This window comes from Callorhinus ursinus, unplaced genomic scaffold (assembly GCF_003265705.2).
Source record: "Callorhinus ursinus isolate GAN/ISIS: 27379988/994484 unplaced genomic scaffold, GSC_fseal_2.0 scaffold45, whole genome shotgun sequence".
Taxonomy (NCBI): domain Eukaryota; kingdom Metazoa; phylum Chordata; class Mammalia; order Carnivora; family Otariidae; genus Callorhinus; species Callorhinus ursinus.
In genome coordinates, this window is record NW_027397107.1 from 4,701,264 (window position 1) to 4,728,449 (window position 27,186).

The 27,186-nt window shown below is 47.9% G+C and overlaps 1 protein-coding gene across 2 annotated transcripts in view; it reads right to left on the reverse strand.

Annotated features, from left to right (window-relative positions):
• ALPK3 (alpha kinase 3) overlaps positions 1-27,186 on the reverse strand; it is a 49,868-nt gene that overhangs the window by 11,551 nt on the left and 11,131 nt on the right. For both annotated transcript variants that reach the window (XM_073882216.1, XM_025892986.2), the window contains 3 exons: positions 18,765-18,882; positions 16,933-18,163; positions 290-2,378 (listed from right to left, as the gene is read on the reverse strand). In XM_073882216.1, the coding sequence (XP_073738317.1) occupies positions 290-2,378; positions 16,933-18,163; positions 18,765-18,882 (3,438 nt within the window). The remainder of the gene's footprint in view (positions 1-289; positions 2,379-16,932; positions 18,164-18,764; positions 18,883-27,186) is intronic.

A 27,186-nucleotide genomic window follows, 5' to 3' on the forward strand; every position in this document is an offset into this window, starting at 1 on the left:
AGGGATGGGGGGGACGAAGGCACTAGAATGTAGGACACTAGGGAAGCCAGCCCCGCGCTCAGGACCTGATTTCTTCCATCCTGCTTCAGCCTCAGTGGTACATAGTTGGTACTCTTCCCAATCCCGAGTGGCAGAGCCAGGACAAGAACTAGCCCTCTGACCGCACAGCCTGGGGGGTCATTCCGGGAGCATGCGTAGGAGGGGCTCCGCAAACCCCTCATGGGCGTGTGTGCCCCGCGTGTGCGGCCCTCTCCCCATGAAGCCCTCCCCCGCCCTCCCCATCGCTCACCTTTTAGCAGGTCTTTGGCTTTCTTGGATTTGGCCGCAGTGTCCTGCTTGCCTTCATCCAGGGCCTGCTCTGTGTCCAAGCTGCTGGCCTTGGGGCCAGAGCCCAGGTCTCCTGCTGCTGGCTCGTCCTCTGCCCGCGGCACCTCCAGCATGCCTGCCTTTCTACCCTGGGTCGGGGAGCGTTTCTCCCGCCCCGGGGTCCCCGGGGACCCGGGTGCAAGGCCTTTCCTGGACCCCCGAGGGGAAACTGTGGGGCTCTCCTTTTCTTCAGCCTTGGCTGCCTCCCCGTCTCCTCCTGCTCTGACCTTGGGGAGAAATCTCTTCCTCCGGGCCCCCAGAGCTAGCTCCTCAGGTGTAGCTGCAGGGAGGCCTGTTGGGGCCTCCTCCTCCCGGAAGCGTTCCTGGGCCCTTCTGTCTGCCGAGAGTGGTCCCTGACCAGAGGCTGTCTGCCCACCCACCTCCCCCAGAGACCCTCGCCCGCTGCTCTCCTGGGAGGCCCCCGAGCGCCCAGGCCCCTCAGGGGAAACCTCGCCCTCGCCCTCGCCCTCACTAGATCCTTCTGACGGGAGCCCAGGGCCATCCTCCTCGCCTACCACGATGGCAGGGACCGTGAGTGTGCTGGCGCCAGGGCCCCGGGCCACAGCCAGGGCCTGGCGGCCAGCCTGCACCTCGCGATCCAGGAGGCCGGTGAGGCGGCGGGAGGTGCAGGGGCTCAGCAGCAGGCTCTGCGCACTCTGCACTAGATGGTTGTTCTCCACGCGCTCCAGGATGCGCCTGGACGTCCGGGGACTCAGACCGGCCACTTCCACGTTGGGGACCAGAGTGGCTGAGGACACCGGAGCCCCGGTGGCGGCTCCCTCCTGGGACTCCGCCCCCCCGCCCCCCGTCTCTGTGCTGGAGAGCTTCAGCAGCAGAAGCAGGTAGTTCTTCAGGGAGTCTATGAGGCCAGGGTCGCAGCTCCGGGGGCCTGGGGGCCTCCCCTCCACATCTGGCCCTAGGGCACAGGCCCCCTCGCTGTCGGCTGACATGGCTGCTGGTGGGTGACTCTGGGTGGGGGTCCCTGGCCCCAGGTGCAGTGGGGGGGCCGACCTCAGCAAGGCCTGGTCCCCAGAGGGCGGGAAGGCGGCCTCAGCACTCATGTGCTGAGAGGCCGGAGTGCTGGGCAGTGCCTCCCGTGAGCTCTTGGTCAGGCCCGGCCCGGGAGGAGAGGGCACAGTAGGCACCTCTGGGCTCCAGCCAGCTGGAGGACAGCCACCCAGATCCATGGACGGCACTTCCCTCAGCTGCTCCTCCTTGGCGCGTGGGATCGGGCCATCCTCTGGCTTGTCCTTGACCGGACCTGACCACTCGGGCCCTCCCCGCTGCTCCGGACCACCCTGGGGAGGCCGCTGTACTGGGAGCGTGCGGCTGCCTGCCGGGGCATCCAGCAGAGCTGCCTCGTAGCTCCCAGGGGCTGTGACTGCCGCCCCCTCAGATCTGAGCAAGAAACCAGGTTCTTCTGGGACAGAGGGCCCTTCAGGGGTCTGCTCAAAACACTCAATAATCTGAGGAGCCTGAGGACCCTCTGAAGGGGGGCATTTGGGGGCTCTGGGCTGTGGGCTGAGGCTGGTCATGGAGCCCTTCTCTGACTGACCGTCTACGGCTGTGGGTATGCTCCCCTCTGACTGTGTCCCTTTGTCTTCCTGGATCCTTCTGTCTTCCTGCATCTTCTTGCCTGTCTGTGTCCTTTCCGCCTGTGTCCCTGCCCTTCCCTGTGCCACCGCATCCTCCTGGGAACTCCTGGCTGACGCTGGCCTCTCACTTCCTTGGGGCACAATGTCCACCTGAGTCTTCCTATCTGCCTGTGTCCTCTGGGTTGTTTGCGTCCTGTCTCCTTGGGTCCTCCCATCCACCTGCATCTTCCCATCTGCCTCCGTATTCTTCTTGCCTCCAGGTTTCTGGTCAGCAGATGCCCTCTGATCTTCCTGGGTGTCTGTATCCATGGGCTCAATGACGCCCTGGCTTCTGGAGTTGCTGCAACCAGCAGAGACCGCATCGGCACTGTTGCTGGCCAACACGGTAGGAGCCAGGTTTGCCTGGGATTCTGGGACCTGAGAACACACAGACAAAAGCAAGAACTTGGCTACATGAGACTTAGGATCTCTTTCAACCTGGCATCCCAGGCTCCTCTGATCTCATCCAGGCGTGCCCTGATGGGAATCCTGCCACCTGGTTTTCCAGGCCTGCTAGGGGTTGGGAGGCAAAGGACATGTGACAAAGTCCCAAGCCCACCCATCCCAATTCCTGATCCCAGAGTCTAGACCAAGGAATATCCGGAATCCAGGTCTAGCTCCGGCCCTTCCCACCTCTCCCTGAAGAAACCCTGCCTTTCCTGAAAGACCCCTCACCCCTGTCATTTGGAGGAGAGTGTCCTCTCTCCAGGGCTTCTGAGCAAATTAACCTGTCCCTCTTTTTTGGCACTAACTGACACCAGATAGAATTATGGGCAAAATGGGAGAGAGCTGAAGGGTCTCCTGACAATGGCCTCCATGACAGCATCCGCCATTAACGTTGAGCGAGTGGTAGTAATGTGACACCATCCAGAGAAGGTTAAAGTAATTAGCAACGCCACCTGTGCTGGAAAAACAATGAAACATTATACTCTTATTACCCTTTGAACACCCACTATTTGCAAAGCACTATGCTAGGCCCCTATGTATGATGCATACGCTACCTCACAGTATGAAATAGTTGTGAGCGTTCTCTCCATTTTAGAGATAAGAACACCGGGGCACCTGGCTGGCTTAGTTGGAAGAGTGTGCAACTCTTGATCTCGGGGGTTGTGGGCTCAAGCCCCACACCGGGGGTAGAGATTATGTAAAAATAAAAATTTTTAAAAACATTTTTTAAAAAAAGTAAACCTTAGGGATAAGAACACACCGATGGCTGAAAGAGAAATGTGATTATCCACGTCAGACAGTAAGTGGTAGAGGTTAGCTCAGAAGCCAGGTGTGTCTAATTTCAAATCCCAGGCTCCCAGCTGTGAGCGGAGAATGCCTCCCAGTCAAATATAATTAAAGGATTTCCGGTCTCAACATAGTGACACAAGAGACAAGTTGCCTCTTTTCCTCCCAAATATAATCAAAACCAACAAAGTAAACAAGAAAAAAAATAATAAACTTCATCATGAGTGAAACTGGAGGCATATAAAATCCACAGTCTCAAAAAAAAAAGAAGAAGAAAAGAAAAACCAAGCAGGGGCTGCCTCAAGCAGATAGCTGAGCCACTGGGAGGCTGTTTGGGAACAAAAGCTGTGGGGAGAAAAGAAACCGTGAAACAGCTCGGGCAGGTGAAGAGTGAAGAGTTCCACAGGCCTCAGAGCGTGGCCGCGAAACACAGTTACTGTAGCTACAGGACTCATCCCGGTGTGATGCACCCACAAAGTACCCCTCCAAGGAGAGCTGTGGGATCGTGGAGAGCTGGGTGGGAATCACACAGAAGACGCTCAAGGTTGACATCCAGCTGGTGCAGGTAGAGGAGAGTGGAACGGCCCAGCGGCAGCACATCTCAGAAAATGCCAGCAAAAACATGCTACTGAAGAAACTTCCTGAAAATCTCTAAGCTTATGAAGATTGTTTTTTTAACATATGTGGACTTAGGGAATATTGTTCCCACTAGCCCCGCTTGAGAAAACTACTAGAGAGCATACTCCGGTCCACCAAAAGATGATTAGGGAAACCACAGCAAAATTCATGCTGAGCATTAAATATATTACTAATTATATAATCGAGACTAGAACCAAAGGGGTTTAGAGTGGCAGAGCAAAATGTCAGCGTTCTAGGCCGTGAGCAGGCAGAAATGATACAACTCGTACAAAAAAGGGAAGGAGGAAGGTGGTAAGTGGAGTAAGTTCCTGAGTCTATCACCTATACAAGCCAGGAACCAAAGATTTAATCCAAGCTGAAAAACTAGGTAATAGAAATACAGGACATCTAACTATACAGAGATAATCACCTAGAAATAAGAGGTGGGGCTAAGATGAGATGGAAAATGAAGGGGAAAAGAGTAGTGGAAACACTTTATCATAGCTTGTCATAAAAAATCAAGACCCTGAACAGAGGAAATGCTTCATGGTATCATATAAAATATAAAATATATATTATACATTACCACATACAAATATCTCTAGTTATCAGAAGAACCACACACAAAACCAAAGGAAACGGATTACATAAAGACTTTAAAATATCTATAATTAAGCTACATGTGAATTAAGTATAGAATTTAAAGTTACTGAATATGGAATTTTGAATGAATGATACCATTCATTCAAATATGGGAAAAATAAGAGTGTGATGATGCTCAGAAGCCATCGAATAAAAGTCTGACTGGCCAAAGAATTATAGTAAAAATGCTCCTCCAATTTCTCTGACCACCAGTAAGATACTAACAGACAAAAACCCCTTGGAGCCAACAAAGAGAGATTAGTGATACGTTAGAACATTCTGTTAACTCCTGGTATTCTAGAATTAGGAAGCATTAACACGCGCATGAGATCTATAAATTTACAAAGAAAATGCTGACTTTGCACAAGACTCATGAGAACAGAGCTTTTTTGCCTTTTTTTTTTTTTTAAGATTTTATTTTTAAGTCATCTCGACACCCAACATGCGGCTCAAACTCACTGAGATCAAGAGTCACACGATCTAGGGACTGAGCCTGCCAGGCACCCCTAGAGCCTTTGATTGAAGCTATCTTCTCTCCCGCGTCCCCAAGCCTGATCAGTCCCTGAGTCCTATGGAACCTACTTCCTCAGTGTCTCAATACCCATTCCCTTCTCTGTCTCCAGGGCCAACCGCCTAAACCACACTGCCAACAATTCTGTCTCGCCTGGACTACTTTAGAGCCTCCCGACCTGTATTCATGACTCTAGCCTTTGCCTCTGAGCAACACTCACCCTCCCTGCAGCCCAAGTGATCTTACCAAAATACAAATCTGATTGTGACACTCCCCTGCTTAAAAACCTCTCCGGGGCTCATCATCATTTACAGGATAAAACCGAAAAGCCTGAGCCTAAAGGAGAAAAAAGTTTAAGAACACTGCTGGCCAGGGTGTGGGGAAACAGGTTGTCAGCACCGCCCCTATGGATGGTGTTTTAGCATCATTTAATAAAACTAAAAACACTTATATTCTTTGACCCAAGAGTTCCACTATGAGGAATTTGTCCTAGAGATGGATTTCCATGTGTAAATGGACTTATAGACAAGGATTTTCACTGCAGCACCGTTTATAACAGCAAAAGACCAGAAATTACCTAAATTCCATCAACAGAACTGATCCAGTGAATTACGGTACATCCAAATTCCAAAAAAATAAAATAAATATCCAAATAGGAACACAAGATGTGGCTAGAAAGTACAATATGCAGACTTTGTGTGGCAAATATACAGACGCACACATATTTTTAAATGCAAGGAAAATAGTTCTGGAAGTATGCCCAAAAAAGCAGTTCTGGCACCTGACTTCAGGAAGAGAAACTGGGTTGGGGGTGGTGCAGTTGAGGAACACAATATTCTCCATATACCTTTTCTACTTTTTTTTTTTAAGATTTTATTTATTTATTTGACAGAGAGAGACACAGCGAGAGCAGGAACACAAGCAGGGGGAGTGGGAGAGGGAGAAGCAGGCTTCCCGCGGAGCAGGGAGCCCGACGCGGGGCTCGATCCCGGGACCCTGGGATCATGACCTGAGCCGAAGGCAGCCGCTTAACGACTGAGCCACCCAGGCGCCCCCTTTTCTACTTTTTAAATTTATACCATGTGCACATGACACATATCCAACAATTTTCAATTTAAAGTGAAAATAAATAAATCAAACTCATGTGATCAACGAAGCCCATCCTTCAGCAAGGGTCCCAGATTTCTCTTTCCAGCTTCAACTCTTCTTGCTCACCTGAAAGACTCCTTCTCATCCTTGAAGACCTCACTTAAGTTTCTTCTCTTCTTGGAAGACTTCTGAGTCTCCTCCTCCATCCCCTACCCCACCCCACCCCGCAAAACATTAGTGGCTTCCTACCCTATGCACCCATGGTGAATATACCTAATTGTATCAGGATACCCTCATTCTGTGTGGTAGTTGTTTGTTTCATGCATGTGGCACCTGCTGATGGGCCACATTAAACTCTTCCTCTCTGAAGAGGTGGACCCAGCAGAGACCCAGGGTTAGAGGTGGTGCTGGATAACTATATGGTGAATGATCAGTTGAGTACTTTCTGTACACTTCTGCAAAGGCTGACCTCTCTAAACATGGTGGTGTGTGTGGGTGTGGGTGTGGGTGTGTGTCTACATCTGCAACTGTGTGGAGATATGAGGACTGCCATGTATGTCTTTAAAATAACCATGCTGTGAGCAGGGGTGAACCCAGCTGGCTCTGTGTGAGCTTTTTCACTACAAAGAAGAGCAGTAGGTTTAATTTTCCCTCCTGACTTAACACCTCTTCCTCATAAATTCTCAGAGTTTAAGGATGCAGTGTGATTCACCTCGGCATCCTGCACAGGCCCAAGCACATAGGAGATTCCAGGAATCAACTACTGATTGACAAGTATTATGGCTTCTAGCCCTCAAGGTGGGACCTAGTCCTGGAGTGCTGGTTTCGGGAAGCAGGGACAAAACCAGGAGCTTAATAGAAATGGTGAGGGCGGTGTCTGGGACCTGGAATCTCCTTCCTCCGAAACGCAGACCCAGGGCTGATACTGAGGCTTTAACATCTTTAAATGTTTGGTAGAATTGCCAGTAAAACTATCTGGCCTGAAAGATTTCCTTTGTGGATGATTTTTAGCTACAAACTTAATTTCTGTAACAATTGTATAGGATTATTCAAGTTATCTTATCTCATTATTTGCAAGAGTCTGGTAGTTTGTAGTTTTTAAAGAATTGGTCTATTTCATCTAAGTTGTTGAACTACAGGCACAGTTTTTTAGAATGGACCTTTATTATCCTTTTAATACTTGCAGGGTCTCTAGTGATATCACCCTTCATTCCTTTTCAAAAAATCTTTTTTCTAAAGATATATTTTAGAGAGATTGAAAGAGAGAGAGAGAGAGAGAGAGAGAGAGCATGAGTAGGGGGAGGGGCAGAGGGAGAGAATCTTCAAGCAGACTCCCCACTGAGTGCAGAGCCAGGCACGGGGCTTGATCCCATGACCCATGAGATCATGACCTGAGCCGAAACCAAGAATCAGACATCCAACTGACTGAGCCACCCAGGTGCCCCTAAAAATCTTTATTGAGGTATAATTGACAAAATCTTTATTGAGGTATAATTTAAGGTGTACAACTTGATGTTTTGAGATACCTACATATTGTGAAATGATCACCATGATCAAGCCCTTCTTTCATCCTTAATGCTGGTCATTTGTGTCTTCTCTCATTTTTTTTTTCCTGAGTCTTGCTAGAGGTTCATCAATATTACTGATTTTTTTCAAATAACCAGATTTCAGTTTAATTTGTTTTCTCCATAGTTTTTCTGTTTTCAATGTCATTGTTTACTGCTCTTTTTTTTTACTATGTTCAGTTAGCCAACATATAGTACATCATTAGTTTTTGATGTAGTGTTCAATGATTCATTAGTTGCATATAACACCCAATGCTCTTTTATTATTTCCTTCCTTCTCCTTGTTTTGGGTTTATTTAGCTCTTCCTTTTCCAGTTTCTCAACATGGGAGCTTAGATTATTGACTTTAAACCTTTCTTCTTTTCTAATATAAATACTTTATTGCCAAAAATTTCCTCAAAATATTGATTTTCCTCAAAATACTAATTTATCCAAACTTTTGATGTGTTGTATTTTCATTTTCATTCAGTTAAAAATATTTTCCAGGGGCGCCTGGGTGGCTCAGTCATTAAGCATCTGCCTTCAGCCCGGGTCATGATCCCAGGGTCCTGGGATCAAGCCAATTGCCCTTAAGACTTCCCTCTTTGACTCATGAGAATGTGTCATAAATTTTTTAAAGTGTTTGGAGACTTTCCTATTATCTTTCTGTCATTGATCTGTTGCTTAAGTCCATTTTGGTCAGAAAACAAACTTTGTATGACTTCAATTATTTTATATTTGTTAAGGTTTGTTTATGACCCAGGATATGATCTATTTTGGTGAATGTTTTATATGCACTTGAAAAGAACAAATATTCTGTTGTTGTTGTTGTTGTTACATGGAGTATCCTATGCATGTGTCAGACCCAGTCGGTTGATAATGCTGTTCAGGTCTTTTCTATTCTTATTCTTACTGAGTCTATTAGCTCAAGACATTACTGACAGAATGTTAAAGTCTCCAGCTATAATGGCTTATTTGTCTGTTTCTCCTTCCAGTTCTTCATATATTTCGAAGCTGTATTGTTAGAGGCAAACACATTTTTTTATTATGTTTTATTGAGCAGACCCTTTTCTCATTATTCAATTCACAATTTTGCCCTGGTAATTTTCTTTGCTCTGGAGTCTACATTGTCTGAAATTAATATGCTCACTCCAGTTTTCAATTGATTAGTGTTTGCATAGTGTATATTTTCTATCATTTTACTTTTTACCTACCTATAATATTAAGAGTTGAAGTCAATTTCTTGTAAAAAGCCCAGCGTTGAGAATGTTTTTTGATACATTCTCCCAATCTCTGTCTCTTATTTGTGTATTTAGACCACTTGTATTTAATATAATTATATGTTTGCATTTAGGTCAATTATTTTATTATTTGTTTTCTATTTCTTTCCTCTGTTTCCCCTATCCTGTCTTCTTTTAGATTATTTGGACATTTTTGGTATTCCACGTTAATTTATATATTGTTATTTTTACTATATTTCTTTGTATAGTTTTTGCTCTAAGGGTTACAATATATATACTTAACTTCCCACAGTCTATTTGGAATCAATATTTAACTCTTCAAGTGAAATGTAGTCATTTTATCACCATATAGATCCCTTTATTCTCTCCCTTTTATGTTGCATGTTTACCCAGATATTTACCATTTCTGTAATTCTTCCTTCATTCCCGATGATACAAGATCCCTTCTGGTATCATTTCCCTTCTACAGGTAAAACGTACTTTAGCAATCTTTCAAAACAGGTCTACCAGTGATTTATTCTCTAGTTTTACTGGGTAATGTCTTTATTTCACCTTCAATACTGAAAGACATTTTTGCTGAATGTAGACTTAGGGATTGAAAGATATTTTCTTTTAGCAGGTCTATTATTCCACTTCCTTTTGACCTCCATTGTTTCTAATGCGAAATCTGCAGTCATTTGAATCATGGTTCCCCTATAATGTGTTGTTTTTCACTGACTACTTTCAAGATTTTTGTGTTGTCTTTAGGTCTCAGCAATTTGATTATTGCTTCTTGGCACGGAATTCTGCAGGCATATCTTATTTGGGATTTGCTGAACTTCTTGTCTGTAGGTTTGTGTCTTTTGCCAATTTGGGAAGTGTTCAGCCATTATTTATTCAGGTATTTTTTTCTGTACCACACGCCTCTCTCCTTGTGGGTCTCCAATAACACAAACATCAGATGTTCTGATATTATACCACAGGTCCCTGAAGCTCTGTTTATTTCTCTTTCCTATCTTTTTATTTTCCCTCTCTGTTATTCAAGTTGAAGAATTTCTATTGATGTATCTTCAAGTTCATTGACATTTTCCTGCCATATTCATTCTGCTATTGTGCCCAGCCAGAAAGTGTTTTTATTTCAATTATTGTATTTTTCAGTTCTGAAAATAAAATTTGGTTCTTTATATCTTGTATTTCTTTGCAGAGATTTTTTTTTAAGATTTTATTTATTTATTTGACGGAGAGAGACAGCAAGAGAGGGAACACAAGCAGGGGGAGTGGGAGAGGGAGAAGCAGGCTTCCCGCGGAGCAGGGAGCCGGATGTGGGGCTCGACCCCAGGACCTTGGGATCATGACCTGAGCCGAAGGCAGATGCTTAACGACTGAGCCACCCAGGTGCCCACATTTTGTCACATTTTTATAGTTGCTGATGTTAACTGAGATAATTCCAACATCTCTGCCATCCTGACACTGGCATTCTTTAACTGTTTTTTCCCCATGCAAGTTGAGATTTCCTGATTTTTCATATGCCAAGTTACTTTTATTGTATCCTAGACATTTTGAATATCATGAGACTCTGGTTCTTATATAAATCCAAGGGTGATGCTAATGTTTGTGTCTTAGCAGACAATCTACTTGGTTGTGTTCAGGCTGTAAGTTCCACTCAGCCTATTGAAATTGTAGTTTCAATGTGAGTTCCATTTTTCAAAGCCTTTGCAGGCTATTCAGATCTATCTGGTGTGTATGCCACCCAGGGACCAGTCTGGGACCTGGATGATGGTCTTTTAGCTCCATTTTCAAAGTTTTTGATACACTGTGCAGAACCAGATCCATGAATGCAGAAATAGCTTGGGAACAAGGAATTTATAAACAGCTTATGAAGTCACTTTCTCAAATGTTCCTTCTCCAAGATCTCCCCTGTACTTTATGCATCCACGGGGTCCCTTTTTTCACTCCTCTGGACAGATAGCTGGGGCTTCATTTACTCATCATATACTTTCACACATGAACCTGTGTCTTAGGCCAAGAAAGAGACCCAAAAGAAAAAAAAAAAAAAAGCAACAGGGATTCATCCTACCCTCTTGGGGACCACAGCTTCTCTGAATGGAGGGAAAGATTCCCCTCCCTCAAAGTTTGGCACATGTGGCCTCTTCTGCCATTACTGTCACTACCAGGAGATTCCTTTCCTATTCCTCAAGCCCGATGTAGAGTAGAGGGCCTCTCCTAAAGTGAAGCTGATGCTTACTTCTGAGTTTCTGATTGCATTAAGACCAGGCCAGAGAATACTAGATTTAAAGAACAAACAAACAGGTAAACACTGCTAGTTCTAGGATACTTTGAAGTCTGGTCTTCTTACCAATCTGCCTACTGTTGCTTACCAAAGTCACCAAATAGCTGCACCACGCATTTTGCCCCAGTTTTTAGCTGCATTCAATGGGAGATATAGGGTGAGTGTGTTTGCCCCATCTCATCCAGAACTGGAAATGTTATAACCATAACAACTAGCTTCATACTGGTTATTGTATTTTTCACTTCTGGATTTCCAGTTGGTTGATTCTTTAAGTCTATCCCACTTTTTACAGCTTCTAGTTCTCTGAAATTTTCAATCTTGTCTTTTTACCTTCTTTGAATATAGGAAATAGAGTTTTAGTTTTATAGTTCATGTCTGATAATTCCAAAAGTTGGAACCCCCTGGGGACACATTTATATTGTCTGCTGTTTTTGCTACTTCTTTTTCATGTTTTCTTCTCTTGGAGTGCTGCTTATCTTCACTTGGATGTCAAATATTATATTTGAAACACTTTTTAAAAATAATTTGAGACTTAAAGTAATGCTAACCTCCTCCTGATGATTTATGCTTCTTCCAGATGCTCGGGGCACCGGGTACCTTGAATCACCTTAACCTAACTTCAGGGACTGAGATATTTCTTGTCATCTGGGCAACTCAGAGATAACACAGAGATTACCCCTGTGTGGGTAATTTACTTCTGGCTCACTACTTCTTCAGGGTCCCAACCCAAAGACCAGGAGGTTTACCAAGGCTACTACTCTTGAGGCCATAGACTCCAATCTTTGTCTCCCTAGTCCCATGAGGCTGTCTTAAACACAGCTGAATCTCTCATTCTCCTCTTCTTGAGTAGCAAATAGCCACAGGATAAAAGCTATGCCAAACACTGGATTCACCATTCTGGCTTTCCATCTCCTTCCATATCCTTGGCCAATAACTCTTCACTATGTCCTTCCTAGTTGTTCTTGATAGGGAGTCCGTCTGAACTATCTAACCTAGCATTACTGGAAGCTGATATTCAATAAATGTTAGTTCTCCCCCCTCTATGTCTCACCCCAAGCCTGGGTGATGTTACAGTTAAGGCTAAAAAAACAAAGCAGAACACAAGACATAGAACAGAAGAAAAAGTACAGAGAAGCTTTAAATGCTTCTAGGCATCAAGACTAGGACAGGCAGGTGTGCATTCATCACTAGCCCACCACCCTACCTTTGCTTCATGCTCCGTGTCCTTCCCAGAATGTCTTCCTTCCTCTCTCCCACCTATCGAAGCTCTTTCAACCTGGGATATTATGGGCATTCTTCTATACTAAAAAAATTACAACAATTTCTATTTGATGTTTTTCTCCTACGGTATTTCCAGTAATGAGTCCTGTACATGTTGCCAGCCCATCTGGCCACTTCCCAGATGCCTTCCCTAGGAACTGCAGACCATCCCACTCTCCTTCCCTGGAAACCCACTGCAATAACCATTCACCACACCCTCTTTGTACTTAGGGTTTTGTATAAAGTCTAATCCCCTAGATTCATTAGATAATTCCTTAAGGATCATGGCTCTCCTCAAGCCCCCCTTTCTTCAACAGCTTTCCGAAAATACTTGTATTCACGTATTCTCTGAAAACCAAAGATCTCTTATTATGGGAGTGGGGTTTCCAAACCTTGGGATGATTATCCTCAAGACTCACAGGGTTTCCTGGAAAACCCTCTCAGGTCCCCTCCCTCTTGGGGAACTCTGTACTATTTCTCAAAAAACTTTGTTGCCCATCAAAAAACAAACAAACAAACAAACAAACAAAAAAACTTTGCTGCCCATCAAAAAAAAAAACAAATAAAGGGGAGCCACCTGGGTGGCTCAGTCGGTTAAGTGTCTGCTTCCGGCTCCGGTCGTGATCCCGGGGTCCTAGGATCGAGCCCCACGTAGGGCTCCCTGCTCAGCGGGGAGGCTGCTTCTCCCTCTGCCTCTGCCACTCCCCCTGCTTGTGCTCTCTCTCTCAAATAAAATCGTAAAAAAAAAAAGACTTCCAGGGTTTCCCAAGAAGAGATACTCTGAGGTCTCAAGGCATTCAGCAGAGATCTGCCATGTGTACACTGTCCCCTCCAAGAATCTGGGAAGATGGGGCACTCCACCATGTCCCCACATTCCTGTACCTCAGCTCCAGAGATCTAAGCCAGTCTCAGAGAAGATCTCGGCTAGGGCACTAAAAAGCAGTCTTTGAGGGCACTGAAGTCCAGTTCCCATTCACTAAGTACCTTCAGGGAATATTGCTTCTGCCCAGGGAAAGAGCTGTCTGCACAGCATTGCTGGGCTCCAGGCGGGGGTGTGAGGGGATGGTGGTGTCTGGACATTCTTCACAACCCAAGAGGCCTCGATCCCAACATCTACTCTTCATCCATATCCAATATGGAAGCCTAATTTGAACTGCTGGAGATATCCCCTATATCCAGGAAAGGAAATCGAGACAGAGGAGGGGAGCGGTGGCATCATATCCCAGAGGCAGAGATCCTTCCAGTACCTGACCCGAACAAGACACATGCTGGGCCCATATGAAGAAAACAACATAACTTAAAAAGAAATATGAAAGAAGGCTTGAACAATGGAAATGAATACCATGCTGTCAGATGAGAAAGCTAAAGATAGGGGCTTTTCCAAATTAATTCCTATACTTACTATAATCCCAATCAGAACACCAATGATACAGAGACAGAAAGCACATTAGTGGTTGCCTGGGTCTGGGGGTGGGAACAAGTATGAACTGCAAAAAAGGAACAAGGATCTTTTTAGGGCGATGGAAATGTTTGAAAACTAAAATTTCAGGAGCGTCTTCATAACTCTAAACTGCGTACATTAAATTGCACATTTGAAATAAGTGAATGTTATGGTATATACATTATACCTCAATCAAGCTGTTTTAAAATATGTACCTAGCAAGTTTTACTAAAAGATCATTCCAAATACAAAGCGGACTTGAGTTTTCCATGAAAAGATTTAACAGGCTTTTGATCTTGTTAAAAATAGCTTACCACTTTTTTTTAAATGTGATTTTTTTAAAGTGGCAAATATACAGGTACAAGGTTAAAAACAACAACAACAAAACTGAACAAACAAACAAAAAAACACAGTGACATCTGGAAGTTTAAAGAATTTCAAACAATGATTCTAAAGTTTCCCTAGAGGAATAAACAAGAAAGAATAGCTAAGAAAATTTTTAAAAGAAGTCTAAAAGGGTTGCTCTGCCAGAAATTAAAGCCACAATCATTAAAACAAGATCATTCTGTTGTAAGGATCAATAAACCGATTAATGGATTATGATAGGTGTATATAGGAACTAAAATAGGCTTTAGTATGTATAAAAATTAGTATATAGAGAAAGAACCACAAACTAATATCTAAGAGTTAAATATTCCACAAATGATATTGGGGGAAATTACCTATTTAATTAACCAAAAATTGAGCGGGAAACTAATTCTATACTATATACTCAAATCAATTTCAGGTTAATTTAAAAGTCAAATGGAGAAATTCAAACAATAAAAATTATTTTTAAAATGTAGATTAATACTTAACTAACCTTAGAATAGGGAAGGAATGCATAAACTATGGAAAGAATGGTTAAACTATATGTGGCACCTTATACAACCATTAAAGTTTTCCAGATAATTTTTAGGAACCATGAGAAAATGCTCATGAAATAATGAGAAGAGCAAAAAGCACGATATAAGATTGAATCAGAAGAAGAGCACACACTAAATTTTAAAAATAAGAAAACTGCATATACAGAAAGAATGGTAGATACATCACGATGCTTCTCGATGGCAGAATTACAGGTGAGCTGTTACTTTCCCCATTGAATTTTTAGGGGTTTCCCCTCATATTTTTCACCAGGAGCATGGGTTTTTTTCATAATCAGAAAAATAAAGACATTTTTTAAAGACACGGTAAAATGAGAATACAAAAAGAAAAAAAACAATCAAATTCAGCCACTAAAAAGCAGCAGCTTCAACGTATACATAGATGTTAAATGCGTTTTTCATGCGGGTGATCTATGTCACAATTTTCTAAGGAGAGAAAAGTAAAAGCCACACAAGTGTCTTGCAGGGACAGTGGAGAGGCAAGGAGGGCCCTGGCAGGAGGGTGTCCCCACCACTGTGGGAGGGGAGGCCACCTTCGTCAAACTTGGCTGCCAGCCTGGTCGCTTCCCGAATGAGCTCCCTCGGGGGCCCTGCCTGTGGGCTGCATCAGGCACACAGAGCGGCCCCGTCTAGGCCACTAGGAACTCATCACACCGGCTGCCAACATCCCCAGAGACCAAGCGTGAGGGCTGAGTCACCAACAGACTCGAGAGTCTGGTTTGAGGTTCGGCCCAATCCCAAACCCTCTGAACTACTGTCCCCACAGACTAAGTCAGCACCACCCTTGAGACCGGTCTCTCCCTCCTTCCCCGCCTGTCGTCTGTGAAGCGCCCCTTCCCATTGCCGCCGCCCCCCCCCCAACGAGGTCCAGAGGCAGGCAGCTTGTCCCTTCTGCCGTCTGCCCCCCGCTCTTGAAATACTTTTCCTTTCTGCCACTGGTAAGAAATACTGCCTTTTTTCTGCCCACCTTAAAACCATCTCTGGAAAACTCCACCTGCCCTCGGGGCGCCTGGGTGGCTCAGTCCCGACTCTAGATTTCGGCTCAGGTCATGATCTCAGGGTCCTGGGATCCGGCCCCGCTTTGTTGAGCCTTGCATCGTGGGGTTCCCTGCTCAGCGGGGAGTCTGCTTCTCCCTCTCCCTCTGCCCCTCCCCCTGCTCATGTGTGCACGCTCTCCCTCCCTCAAAAAATTTAAAAAAAAATAGAAATAAAAATAAAATACTGCCTGCCCTCTGCCCCCTGAGACATGCAGCACTGACCAAAGGGAACAAAATGTTTCCCTCTGTCACCCTCATTGTCACACTCTCATTGCCGTTCCTCCGTCCCCGCTCCCCAAACTCCTCGATGCTGTCACCCACCTCTTCTTTGAAACGTGGATACCCCCATCCCTACCTCCACACAAAGCATCAGCTTCCCTCCGTTGGCCACCTGGCCCCCGGAAAATGATGACCCTCCTGTTCCCAAGGAAAAGAGCTGGCCTCTATCTCCCACTGTAGTAATTATTAGTGTATTATTCCTCCTGCCATTTAGTTAGTTCTTAACATGCACCAGGCCCTCCGCTGAGCAGACAGATTCTCCCAACAGCCTACGAATTAGGTAGGATTTTTATTCTGATTCTACAACTTGCCCCAATCACCAGATGTTAAGCATAGTCAGATTTGCCCATAGGTATACCTGACTCCAAAATCTTAGATAAAAACCCAGATTAAACCAGAATTTCCTGGACAGTCGATATTTTTAAGAATCTTCTGAGAAGCATCCAGGTCGAGACCCACTGCACACGACAGCTCACCCCAGCTCCTCAGTCTCCCCATGAGACACTGTTGCCTCAGTATACCCCCAAGAAAACTGTCCCCTGGCTCTTTCCTCCCCAAAACACATCGTTTCCCTCCACCTCCCTCCCTCCCCCTCGGCCGCGAGCTCCCAGGCTGTCAGAGGGAAGGGTCACATGCTGGCTGTGTTGCCCTCATGCCTGGCATCTGGAGATTGGCTGGGGCTAAGGCTAGGCCTGTGGTCCCCTGCTCCTGGCTGGCACTCCATCACCACCTCACCCCCTTCTATAAATAGCCCACCGCTCACTGGCTGCCAAGCTCTTGGAGCAAGAGTTTCCATGAGGTCAGCTTCCCAGAGCAGCCTCCAGGCACCCAACACCCACACTTACCTCTCCCGAAATCCTGTGGCCTGCTTGCCCCTGCAGGGGGCTGTCCCGGGTGCCGTGTCTCCGCCGGGCAGGGGGTGTGGGCACTTGGGCAGAGGCCTGAGGCAGGGCCTTCCCTGAGCTCTGGGCCCTTGGTTCTGGAGCTTGGCTCAGGGAAGAATCGGGCTTGCTGTCGGCCGTGGGCTCCCCTTTGGGCTTCGGAGGGGCAAATCTCTTCCTGTTGAAAGGCCTGGTTGGCTGGGGGGCCGAGGACGTGGGCTGGCCAGGGGCAACAGGCCCCCTTTCACCTCCAGCCTCACTGGGTACCTTCCCCGAGGGCATCTCTCCAGGTGCCCTGCCACTTGGGGTCTGGGACCCCTCCTCCCCCTTCGGCCTGCCCGCCTGGGTGCTTTCCAGATACATGTCCTTCAGGGAGAAGTACACTTGCTGGTCTGGGCCTGGGACGGGGCCTGGAGCCGGAGCATTCTGGGCCTGCTCTTGAGTGCCTGCAGCTGGAGCTGGCTTCCTGGGGCTATCTGCTCCAGAGGCCCCAGGCCCCCGTGCAACCCTGCCTCTGGGCCGGGTCTGGACCTGCTCCATGTCCGTGGGCCCCTGTGTCCCAGGCTTGTCTGAACTAGGGGCACGGCTTTCGGAAGAATGTTGGCTTCGAGCTGCCTTCTCCAACTCTGGCTTCCGTAGACCTTGCTTAGGTTCCTCGTCTTTCTTTTTCTTCTTGGCCCCAGACTCCTTTTTGGAGGCTCGCTGAGGCCCCAGCTCCATGGCCTCACAGATGTACGTCAACAGGCCATGCTCCCCATCCTCCCCATTCTCAGGGGCAGCCTCCCCATTGGTGGTCACCTCTCCGGGAGCAAAACTGTTGATGAGGCCCAAAGCTGGGTGCTGACCAGGCTCAGCCTCTTCCTCCTGCCAAGCTGCTGGGGTCCCGTCCTCAGCCTCCATGGCGGGGGCTGAGGGCACTAACACCTCATCCCTGCTCAGTCGCCGTTTCCGCTGGAAGCGGTCGGGGCTGAGCTTGCGCAGGGTGTCGGCGTCCCCCACCACCTCCTTCCTTGGCTTCCAGTTCTGCTCAATCTCTCGCATCTTCGCCGCAGCCTTGCGCTTCAGTTTGGCGAACCAGCGCTGGTGGATCTTGTACTCAGTCATAGTGCCAACCTCCAAGACCCCCGAGCAGGACACGATGCCCTTGGTGTTCCGGGCAGAGGCCTGGTAGATGGCCGCATCTTCCTCTTGACACCTAAATGTAGGAGCGCGAGATGCTGACTCTCCCCTCCTGCCAGGTGAGAGGCCCTACACCCTACAACCAGCATCTCCTGGAAATGAGTGTGCTGCCCGGCCCCCTACGAGTCCCCCCCGCCCCCCCGAGTACCACACCCCACCTCCGATGCCACTGCATCCAACACTCCCCGTTACAGTTGGGGAAACTGAAGCTGGCAACAGGGAGGGAGCTGGCCCAGGTCACGCTGTTCCAGGAGGGATTAGACGTGAGGCCTAGGAGAGCTCCCTTCAGAAGCAGGTGACCCATACAGCCCCTTGTGAAGTAAGGATGACACAGGAGCTTTTTTCGGTAGCTGACCTCATGGAACATGTTTCCATGGGTCGGGACCTGCTCTGGTTGCGCTTCGCTCTCTGGCTGTCAGAAATCCTCCCACCCTGGCCTTAGGAGATCCCAGACCCTGGCAGGCAGACAGCTCACCAGCAGGTTCAACTCAGCAGCAGAAACCTGCCCTCCACCCTAGGATCCCGCCTGGACACCAGTGCCCAGCTGAGCCCATCTCTGCTGGGGCCACAGGACGCCCAGGGGTGCAGAGAGAGCAGGACGGGCCACTTTCCCTCACCTGTAGAGGTGTAGCGTGTGACAGTTGCCCTGGTGAGTGATCTCATACTTCGGCAAACCACAGTAGCGGTCCAGCTCTATGTCATCCTTGTACCAGGTCACCTCTGGCTCTGGGTATCCTAAGAAGGAAGTGGGGTACTGGGTTGCAGGAAGACCAGTTCCAAAATAGTAGAAGGAGAGAATAGGATGCCACAGCTTCCCCAGACCACCTTCCCCCCCCCCGCTAAAAGAAAAGGGCTATAATTTGGCTCTGTTTATTTTTAGAAGCTAGCCCATGTCAAGGCAGAAAACCGTTCCCTTCCAGCAGCTGGGAGCCATATATGGAGGAGAAACTTCCTAGCGGGGAAGCAAGAAGTTTCTAGAAAGCCTTGGCTGATAGTAACAAGCCTCCTTCTTTTGGTGTCCTGATCTACATTCTCAACTGCTGTAATAGCTCTATCCTCAGAGGTCTCCCCCCAATAGCCCAACACCAAGAGCCTTCTTTAATCCCAGGTTGCTGAGATGCTGGCACTATTTGCTGACACAGCTAAAACATCCATCCACCCATCCATCTATCCATCCATCCACCCATCCATCCATCCATCCATCCATCCACCCATCCATCCACCCACCCATCCACCCACCCACCCATCCACCCACCCACCCACCCATCCACCCATCCACCCATCCAACCATCCACCCACCCATCCATCCATCCATCCATCCACCCATCCACCCACCCATCCACCCATCCACCCATCCATCCATCCATCTATCCATCCATCTATCCATCTATCCATCCATCCACCCATCCATCCATCCATCCATCCACCCATCCATCCATCCACCCATCCATCCATCCATCCATCTATCATCCCTCCATCTACAATTCCCTACCCAATCATTCACTGCTGTGGGACTGAGTGAGGTGTCTCCCCAGCCCTTTCTCTCTGGGGACTTCCAGCCCTGCCCACAAGGAGAGCTTCCAACTGTTAGAGTCACGTGTCCCTACCTCCGTCCCCACCTGGCTGATGGGTCCAGTAATGGACACTCAATCAGCTAATCGAGTCCAGTTATTTGACCTAGGTTTCAGGAATCAGGACCTAGAGACAATCTACCCTTGGGCCTGGAGCTATAATTTCAAAGGGGTGCAGCCCTGTTCTCCACGTGGACCGGCCTGCAGTGAGATGCAAAAATGAAGTTGATATTCAGGACAGAATAAGAGATAGGAGACAGACAGACAGTCCCAACATCCTTCCAAAGACTGGCTCCATTCCTTGCCTGGGCACCAAGGAACTCCTACTTATCAGTCCCACCAGCCTTACCAGTGAACCCTGCTTCATTCCTCAAGCCAACTCCAAATGATTGACACTGTTGATCCAAATTCAAAGACCCCTAGCTCACATTCCCTCCAACATACATATTAAGTGTGTGCTGAGCGCCGCCAGAGGGTTATACAGATATAGAAGCCTGGCCGGCAGGCTCTCTGCTCTCAGGGAACCCACCGTACAGTAGAAAATGTAAGTCAGGGGACACCTACCCCACCCTCCCTGCTGTCTCTGGATCTGCGGTCCACACGTCTGCCCAAAGCTGTCCTCGCTGGACCCCATCTCCTCTTCCTCACCAAGGATGTCTTTCCAACAATTTTTCCTGCTCTTGCCTGCATCAGCAAACTGTTCCCCTCAGTGATACCATCCCCCTTGGCACACAAGCCCACTGTATGTGTTCTACAGGAACGTTCCCTGCAGGTGCTCTCTGCGCCGTCTTCCTCCCCTCCCCTCCCATCAGGCTTTTGTGCACACACAACACCAGAATTGTGCCCATGGAGGTCACTCAGGACTCACACGTCGCCAAATCTACTGGCAATTCTTACGCCTCATCTACTCAATCTGTCGGCGTTGACCCCGCTTCCTGAGACCTTCTCCTCACGCCTTCAAGGGCTCTTCCTGAATCTCCGGCCACTCTTTCTAATTTCCTTCATCTGTCCCCCTCACCCCCGGGGCCTGTGAGTACGAGGTGCCCCAGGGCTCAGGCCTCAGAACCACTTGCCACTTTCTAGCCATAGAACCTGAGGCCCTAATGCTGCCCTCTGGCCGTTAAAGATCTATATGCTCACGACTCCCACATTTGTACATCCAGCCCAGACCTCCCCCCTGGACTCCTGGTTCCTAATTCTGACTGTGTGTCTGACACCTCCACTTGAAGATCTAATAGGTCTCGGACTTACCATGCCCCAGGCCCAGCTCCTCATGCCCCTCTCCAGGACAGTTCCCACATGGCTCGGGTCCATGGCAACTTTATCCTTCTAAGTTGGTTTGGGCCCCAAATCTGGAGGTATTCCTTTATTCCTTTCCTTTTCTCATGTCCACTCCATCAGACAATCCTGTGGGCCCTCCCTTCAGAATATATCCAGAACCTGATCTCTTCTTGCCACTCCCCACCACCAACCGGTCCCCACCATCACCTCGTGCCTCAATTTCTATTATAACCTCCCCGGTGACCTCACTACTCCCAATCTGGCTTCTATTCAGCCCACTGTCCACATAGCAGCCAGAGTGAGCCTTTTCAAGTCAAGTCAGGTCGTGGCACTCCTCTGCTCCAAACACCCAGGAGGGCCCATTTCATGCAGGCCCTCCTGATCTGGGCCCCGCACCCCCCTGTCTCATCTCCCAACACTCTTGGCCTTGCTTGCTGCCCCCCCAGCCACAGGGTCCAACCGGCTCGCCTCTAACACACCGTGCAAGCGACCCACCTCGACTCCCTCACTTTCTGTCCTCACGTTACCGCCTCAGGGAGGCCTTCTCTCCCTCCCCGTATTAAACAGAACCCTCCCTCCCCGCGCCTCTATTCCTCTCACTGTGTTTGGTGTATAGAACGCTTTGCCATCTGACATGTGATACACTGAGGAGTTTGTTAGATGACGTGCATCCTCTCCAGCCCCCAGTGGGACATCGGTTCGTGACTTATCTGTGTTATTCACTGCTGTGTCCCTAGTTCCTAGAATAGTGCCTGGTCTGGAACCAACACTCAGGAAATATTTCTAGATGAATACACTAAGTGCTCAGGGTGCCAAGAAAGGAGCAAGCACTTGTGGCTAGGATATCAGCAAAGGCTTTATGGTGGGAGCAGCATTTGAACTGGCCGTGAAGGGTGGGCGGAATTTCAGAAAACGTAAAGTTCGGTGCCTGCACCGCCCCTTCACGGCACGAATCATGCCACTGCAGTGCACTATGTCCCTGTCCGTCTCTTCTCCTAGACCCATGCCCCATGTGCGCAGGAGTTCTATCTTCTCTACTGCTGTATCCCCAGCACCTGAGACAGTGCCTGGCACATAGCAGTTACTTAATAAAACCCTGATGGATGAGTGAGTAAAGGAGTGAGTAAGGAAGTGAGTGAACAAACAAGCAGGAGACAGACGGGGACAGCACGCCTGACGTAGGAACCGTAACAGTAGCGTGTGGGGGTGGAGAGCAAAGGGCATGCCGGGGGACTGCGTCCAGGAGCAGGGAGCAAAGGGGGCGAGGCTGAAGCTGAGTCGGCCAGGAACAAACTCTGGGCAGCCCTCACTGTAAAGCGAGCCCCATGTTTCCACTGTGAGCTAAAGCCCCTGGTTACATCACTGCGTGTGGCCAAGGCCAGCACAGGTGTCCTCACCATCCTGTGCGATGATCTCATCCCTCCAAGGGCCCAGCTCAGAGCCTCCCGGCTCCATGATCTGCCCAGTAGGGGCTCAGTCCCCAGGGCATCTGAGTCCAGTCAAGCTGGGGCAGGGAAGGAGACATTGAATGGACCCCTCCACCCCAAGGCTGAGGCCTCAGCCCCCATGCCTTCCTCTGGTGCCTCTGCACAATGTGGCGGTCAGCACACACAAAAACAGGAAAGGTCCTTCCCTCCCAGCTGCACACACATGCCTGCCCACGCGTGTGTGCCCACAAGCAGGCACGCACACACGTTCAGCTCTGGCCAGGAGAGCCCACAGCGGTCCCGCAGCCTGTGGCTTTCCCTCTTTCCCCCCGAGACCTCTGCTTCACAGCCAGCAGGCCTGAGTCTGGAACCCAGCTCGGAGACTTGCAGCCTTGTCCCAACCACCCCAGTTTGAGAAGCTTGGGTGGAAGAGATCAATAGTGATGAATATCAATATAGAATTTTCAAAGAGCTTTCAAATACAGTTTCATCTGGCCCTCCTCACAATCCTGTGAAAACAATTCTTCACACTTACTGAGGACTCACTATGTGCCAGGTACTGAGCTGAACATTTTCCTTGTATTATGTAATCATCACAAAAATCCTACAAGGAATGTACTGTTATTAATCCCCAATTTAAAGAAGAGGAATTCGGGGCACCTGGGTGGCTCAGTCAGTAAGCGTCTGCCTTCAGCTCAGGTCATGGTCCCAGGGTCCTGGGATCAAGCCCCATGTTGGGCTCCCTGCTCCCTCTGCCCCTCCCCCTGCTTGTGCTCTCCCTCTCTCTGTGTCAAATAAATAAATAAAATCTTAAAAAATAAAAAAATAAAACAACAAAGAAGAGGAATTCAAGGCCCATGAAATTAAGACTTCTGTCCCAAATCATCCAGCTGATGATATGCAGAAGAACCAAATTCAAATCCCTCTCTTCTATAAAACAGGCAGGTCAGGGGTTTTAATCCGTGTTTCACACAAAAGGAAGACAAGGCTCTGGGAAGTGAAGTGACTTAGCCAGAGTCACAAAGCACCTGGCTTCCTTTTCCCTTTACCGATGTTCTTTCCGATGAGGATTCTGGGACCAATAAGTAAATTTCTGTTCCCAGCATTCATTACAGTAGACTTGTTTCTCTGAGAAAGGTGTTTTTCAGGAACTTGGTTCTGTCTAAAGGCTCCGTCACTGCCCAGCGGCTTGCTGTGGCTTCCTCCCCCTGCCCCCAAAGTCTATGCGCATACACACACACACCCCCCAACACGGAATCCACAAAGAGTTGAGGAGAGTGGGGGAATGGGGCCGCCATACTGGACAAAGATGGGCAACCTCAAGGAGGACAGTAGCATTCTGGCCAAAGGAGCCCCTGGGGGACACAGCAGCCAGAAGGCTGAGTCAAGGCCTGCTGTCCCCCCCCATTCACCCCCTCCGAGAGGGGAGAGCCTCGGGATTGTATATTCCTTCTCCAAGACCCCAAGGACTTCTCTCAGAGCTCAGCCAGCCGGAGAACTGGCACAGACTCCTCTCCCTCACGTGGTCTAGGTTCTGACCCACCAGAAAGCGTCACGTGCTCCTGGCAGGGCCCTGCTGGGGCTGACTCATCACAGTCTAGTTTAAGGAATGCTCCCAGCAGGGCGGGAGGAAGACAGACACATGTGGTCATTTTATCTCCACTGACACAGGCTGGGATCACTAAGCAAGTCTCACGTGGAGGCCAGTCTCGGCCATAGATCTATCTACCATCTACTTCTCCAGATCAGGAGACCCAGCTCCTATTTCCTTTGTTCTCTGATTTTTCTGCATCCCTCTTCCCCCACCCCTTCCTTCCCCATACAGTCTATATTCTCTCCTTGCTAACTGGAAATGGCTTATTGACTTTGTACTGTAGTGATCACAGAGACCTCCTCCTTAAATCCACTATATAAAACTCAGGTGACCTGAGATGTTTTTATGTGTGGAGGGCAAGGAGTGGGGGAAGAGGAAGTTAGGTACGACAGGGGACTGAGGTACAGATGTTAGCAATAGCTAGAGCCCTGGAAATCTTACAGCCCCAAGTGGGCGTGCTGTAGACCCGAGCATGGCAGGTGCTGCCGAGCAGAAAGAAGACTGTGGCCCTGGTTGGTCATCATGAGACATGGATGTTATCTCAACTGAAGGGGTAAAGGTTTGCTCCTTTGGGTTGGGCTTAAAACAGGGCAAAGTTTCATAATGACATTGGACGTATTGAATAAAATGCCCCAAGATTCTGTAAGTCAGACTCCTGTCTGACTTCTCCAACATCACTCTTAGAGTCCATGGCTACGAAGGGTAGAATGGAAGAGAGAGAGAAGGGAGCCCTTCTCTGATGCCTGCCCCTCTCAGGCAGCCCATAGCCCCAGCAGCAGCTGCAGCTTAAAGGAATAGGCATTTGGCAAATAGGTACTGAGCGCCTGCTTTGCGCTTGCTCCAGAAAGGCACCATGTGGCAGGCTTGCGCTCTACCCTCGCAGATCCCAGTCTTCCCAGAGGAGTAGAGAAACAGATAAAGCAAGAGATTTCTGTGGAAGAGCTGGAGATGACGTCCTAGAGGATAAGACATTTGCGCTGGGCTTTGAAAGATGAGAAGGAATTTTCCAGCAAAGGAGTAGGTTTCTAGGTAAAAAGACAGAATGCGCATATCACCTGTTTTCACTCTCTCCACTACGAGTACTCTAAAGAGTATTTTTTAATTGAAAGATGTAAAACCACAGGGAGGGGAGAACAGATGAGGCAAGCAATAGGAGGAACAACAGTTTGAAAAGTCGGAAAGTGGATGGACAGTGGAAACAGGCTCTGCAGACCCAGGACAGCTAAACCTTAAGGTAGCAGTGGGGGAATTGAGAGTTACCCTTTGAACACTGGAAAACCCCCCAAAAGGCATAATCGTTGGCAACCACTTGGGGGAAAGGGAAGGAGGAGAGGTTATAAGTTTCGCGAAAAACCATCAGATCTCTGGATCCCCTCACCCCCTCCATGCCACTAGGTACGCTCCTTCCCCCCCACCCCCACCGCCTCCATGGTCAAAAGGCGAGGATGATTATCTGGAAAGGTAAAACTACCCTGAGGGCAAGCCAGCACAGCTGAGGGCATGACTACTCTACGGGAAACAGAAAAACGTAGTAACTGTATGCATAAAATAAATGCTCTCTGATGAGAGCCCACCCAACCTTATCATCTGCGTAGCTCCTGGAAAATCTTTACCCTTCAGGCAAGGTATGGGAACAGTATTCACTAGGGACTCTAGCTAGCCCAAGATGAAGGAATTAAAGAAACTTGCTTTGTCAGTTCCAACAGTGGTTGCCAGATCACCCTACAACGAAGCCTCAAGTTTTCAGGCCCCTCCTGCTGGCTCAGAACTGACAACCAGCTTTTTGACCATTATCTGACACCCAAAGATCCCTAGGTGTCTGAGAAAAGCGTATACATAGAAGATTAAGGACCAAAATAATTAAATTTAAAAAAAAAAAGCAAATTGGAAGGAACTCAAGCTATGCAGGGAGAAGGAAACTTTTGAGAAAACTAGCATTACTAGTCTCAGAGAGCTAAGAAAAGATATTACGTTCATACAGAACAGGTTGACACAGGAAAAAAAATTTTTTTAAGATTTTATTTATTTATTTGACAGAGAGAGACACAGGGAGAGAAGGAACACAAGCAGGGGGAGTGGGAGAGGGAGAAGCAGACTTCCTGCCAAGCAGGGAGCCCGATGCGGGGCTCGACCCCAGGACCCCGGGATCATGACCTGAGCCGAAGGCAGACGCTTAACGACTGAGCCACCCAGGTGCCCCTGAAAAAAAAATTTTTTTAAGGAGCTCTTAGAAATTAAAAACCCAGAGGAAATCTCCCAGAAAATAGAGCAAAAAGACAAATAGATAGAAGCGGAAGAAAGGAAAAGAAAATAAGAGAATGAGTCCAGGGGAGCAGATATCCACATAACAAGAGTTCCAGAAAGAAGGAGGAGAGAAAACAGGACGAACAAAGCAACATCAAAATAATCTCAAATTTCTCAGACCTAGAGGCCGTTGGTTACCAGATTGAAAGAGTCCAAGCACACCCCAGGATGAAAAGACACCCATATCAAAATACATCATTATGAAATATCAGAACATTCTTACAAGCTTCCAGGGGCGGGGGGAGGAAACAGTCTCCTGCAAAGAATGAGGAGTCAAATCGTCATCTTGCTCTGAACACTAACATTGGGAGCAAGAAGACAATGCAGCAATGTCTTCAAAATTCTCAAGGATAATTATTTTCAATTAGAATTCTATACCCAGCCAAACTCTCCATCAAGAGTAAAATAAAAAACAAACAAACAAACAAAAAACATTTTCAGACAGAAGTTGTCTAACATTTACTTCCCCCGTACTCTGCCTAGGAAGCTACCAAAACAAGAATGTAAATCAAGAAAAAGAAAAATGTGGACTATAAAAACCGGGAAATCCGTCACAGGAGAGAGGTAAAGGGAATGCACAGGATGATGGTAAAGGGAGATCCCAAGATGCCCACCATGCATCAGATGCAGAAAGCAACTAAATCACACTGGGGCTGAAAGGCTCAAAGGAGAGACAGGTGGAGAGCTTGTTATCACAATACCCCCATTGTCATACCATGTCTGGTAGAATGTCTTTTTCATGACACTACTGAAGGATGTAGTTCAGCAAAGCCAGAGAATAAACCAAGAAAAAGGACCATATGAGATCCAGGAAACTGAATCAAACTCAGGAGAAAGGCAAGGGAAACCTCAGGATAACAGC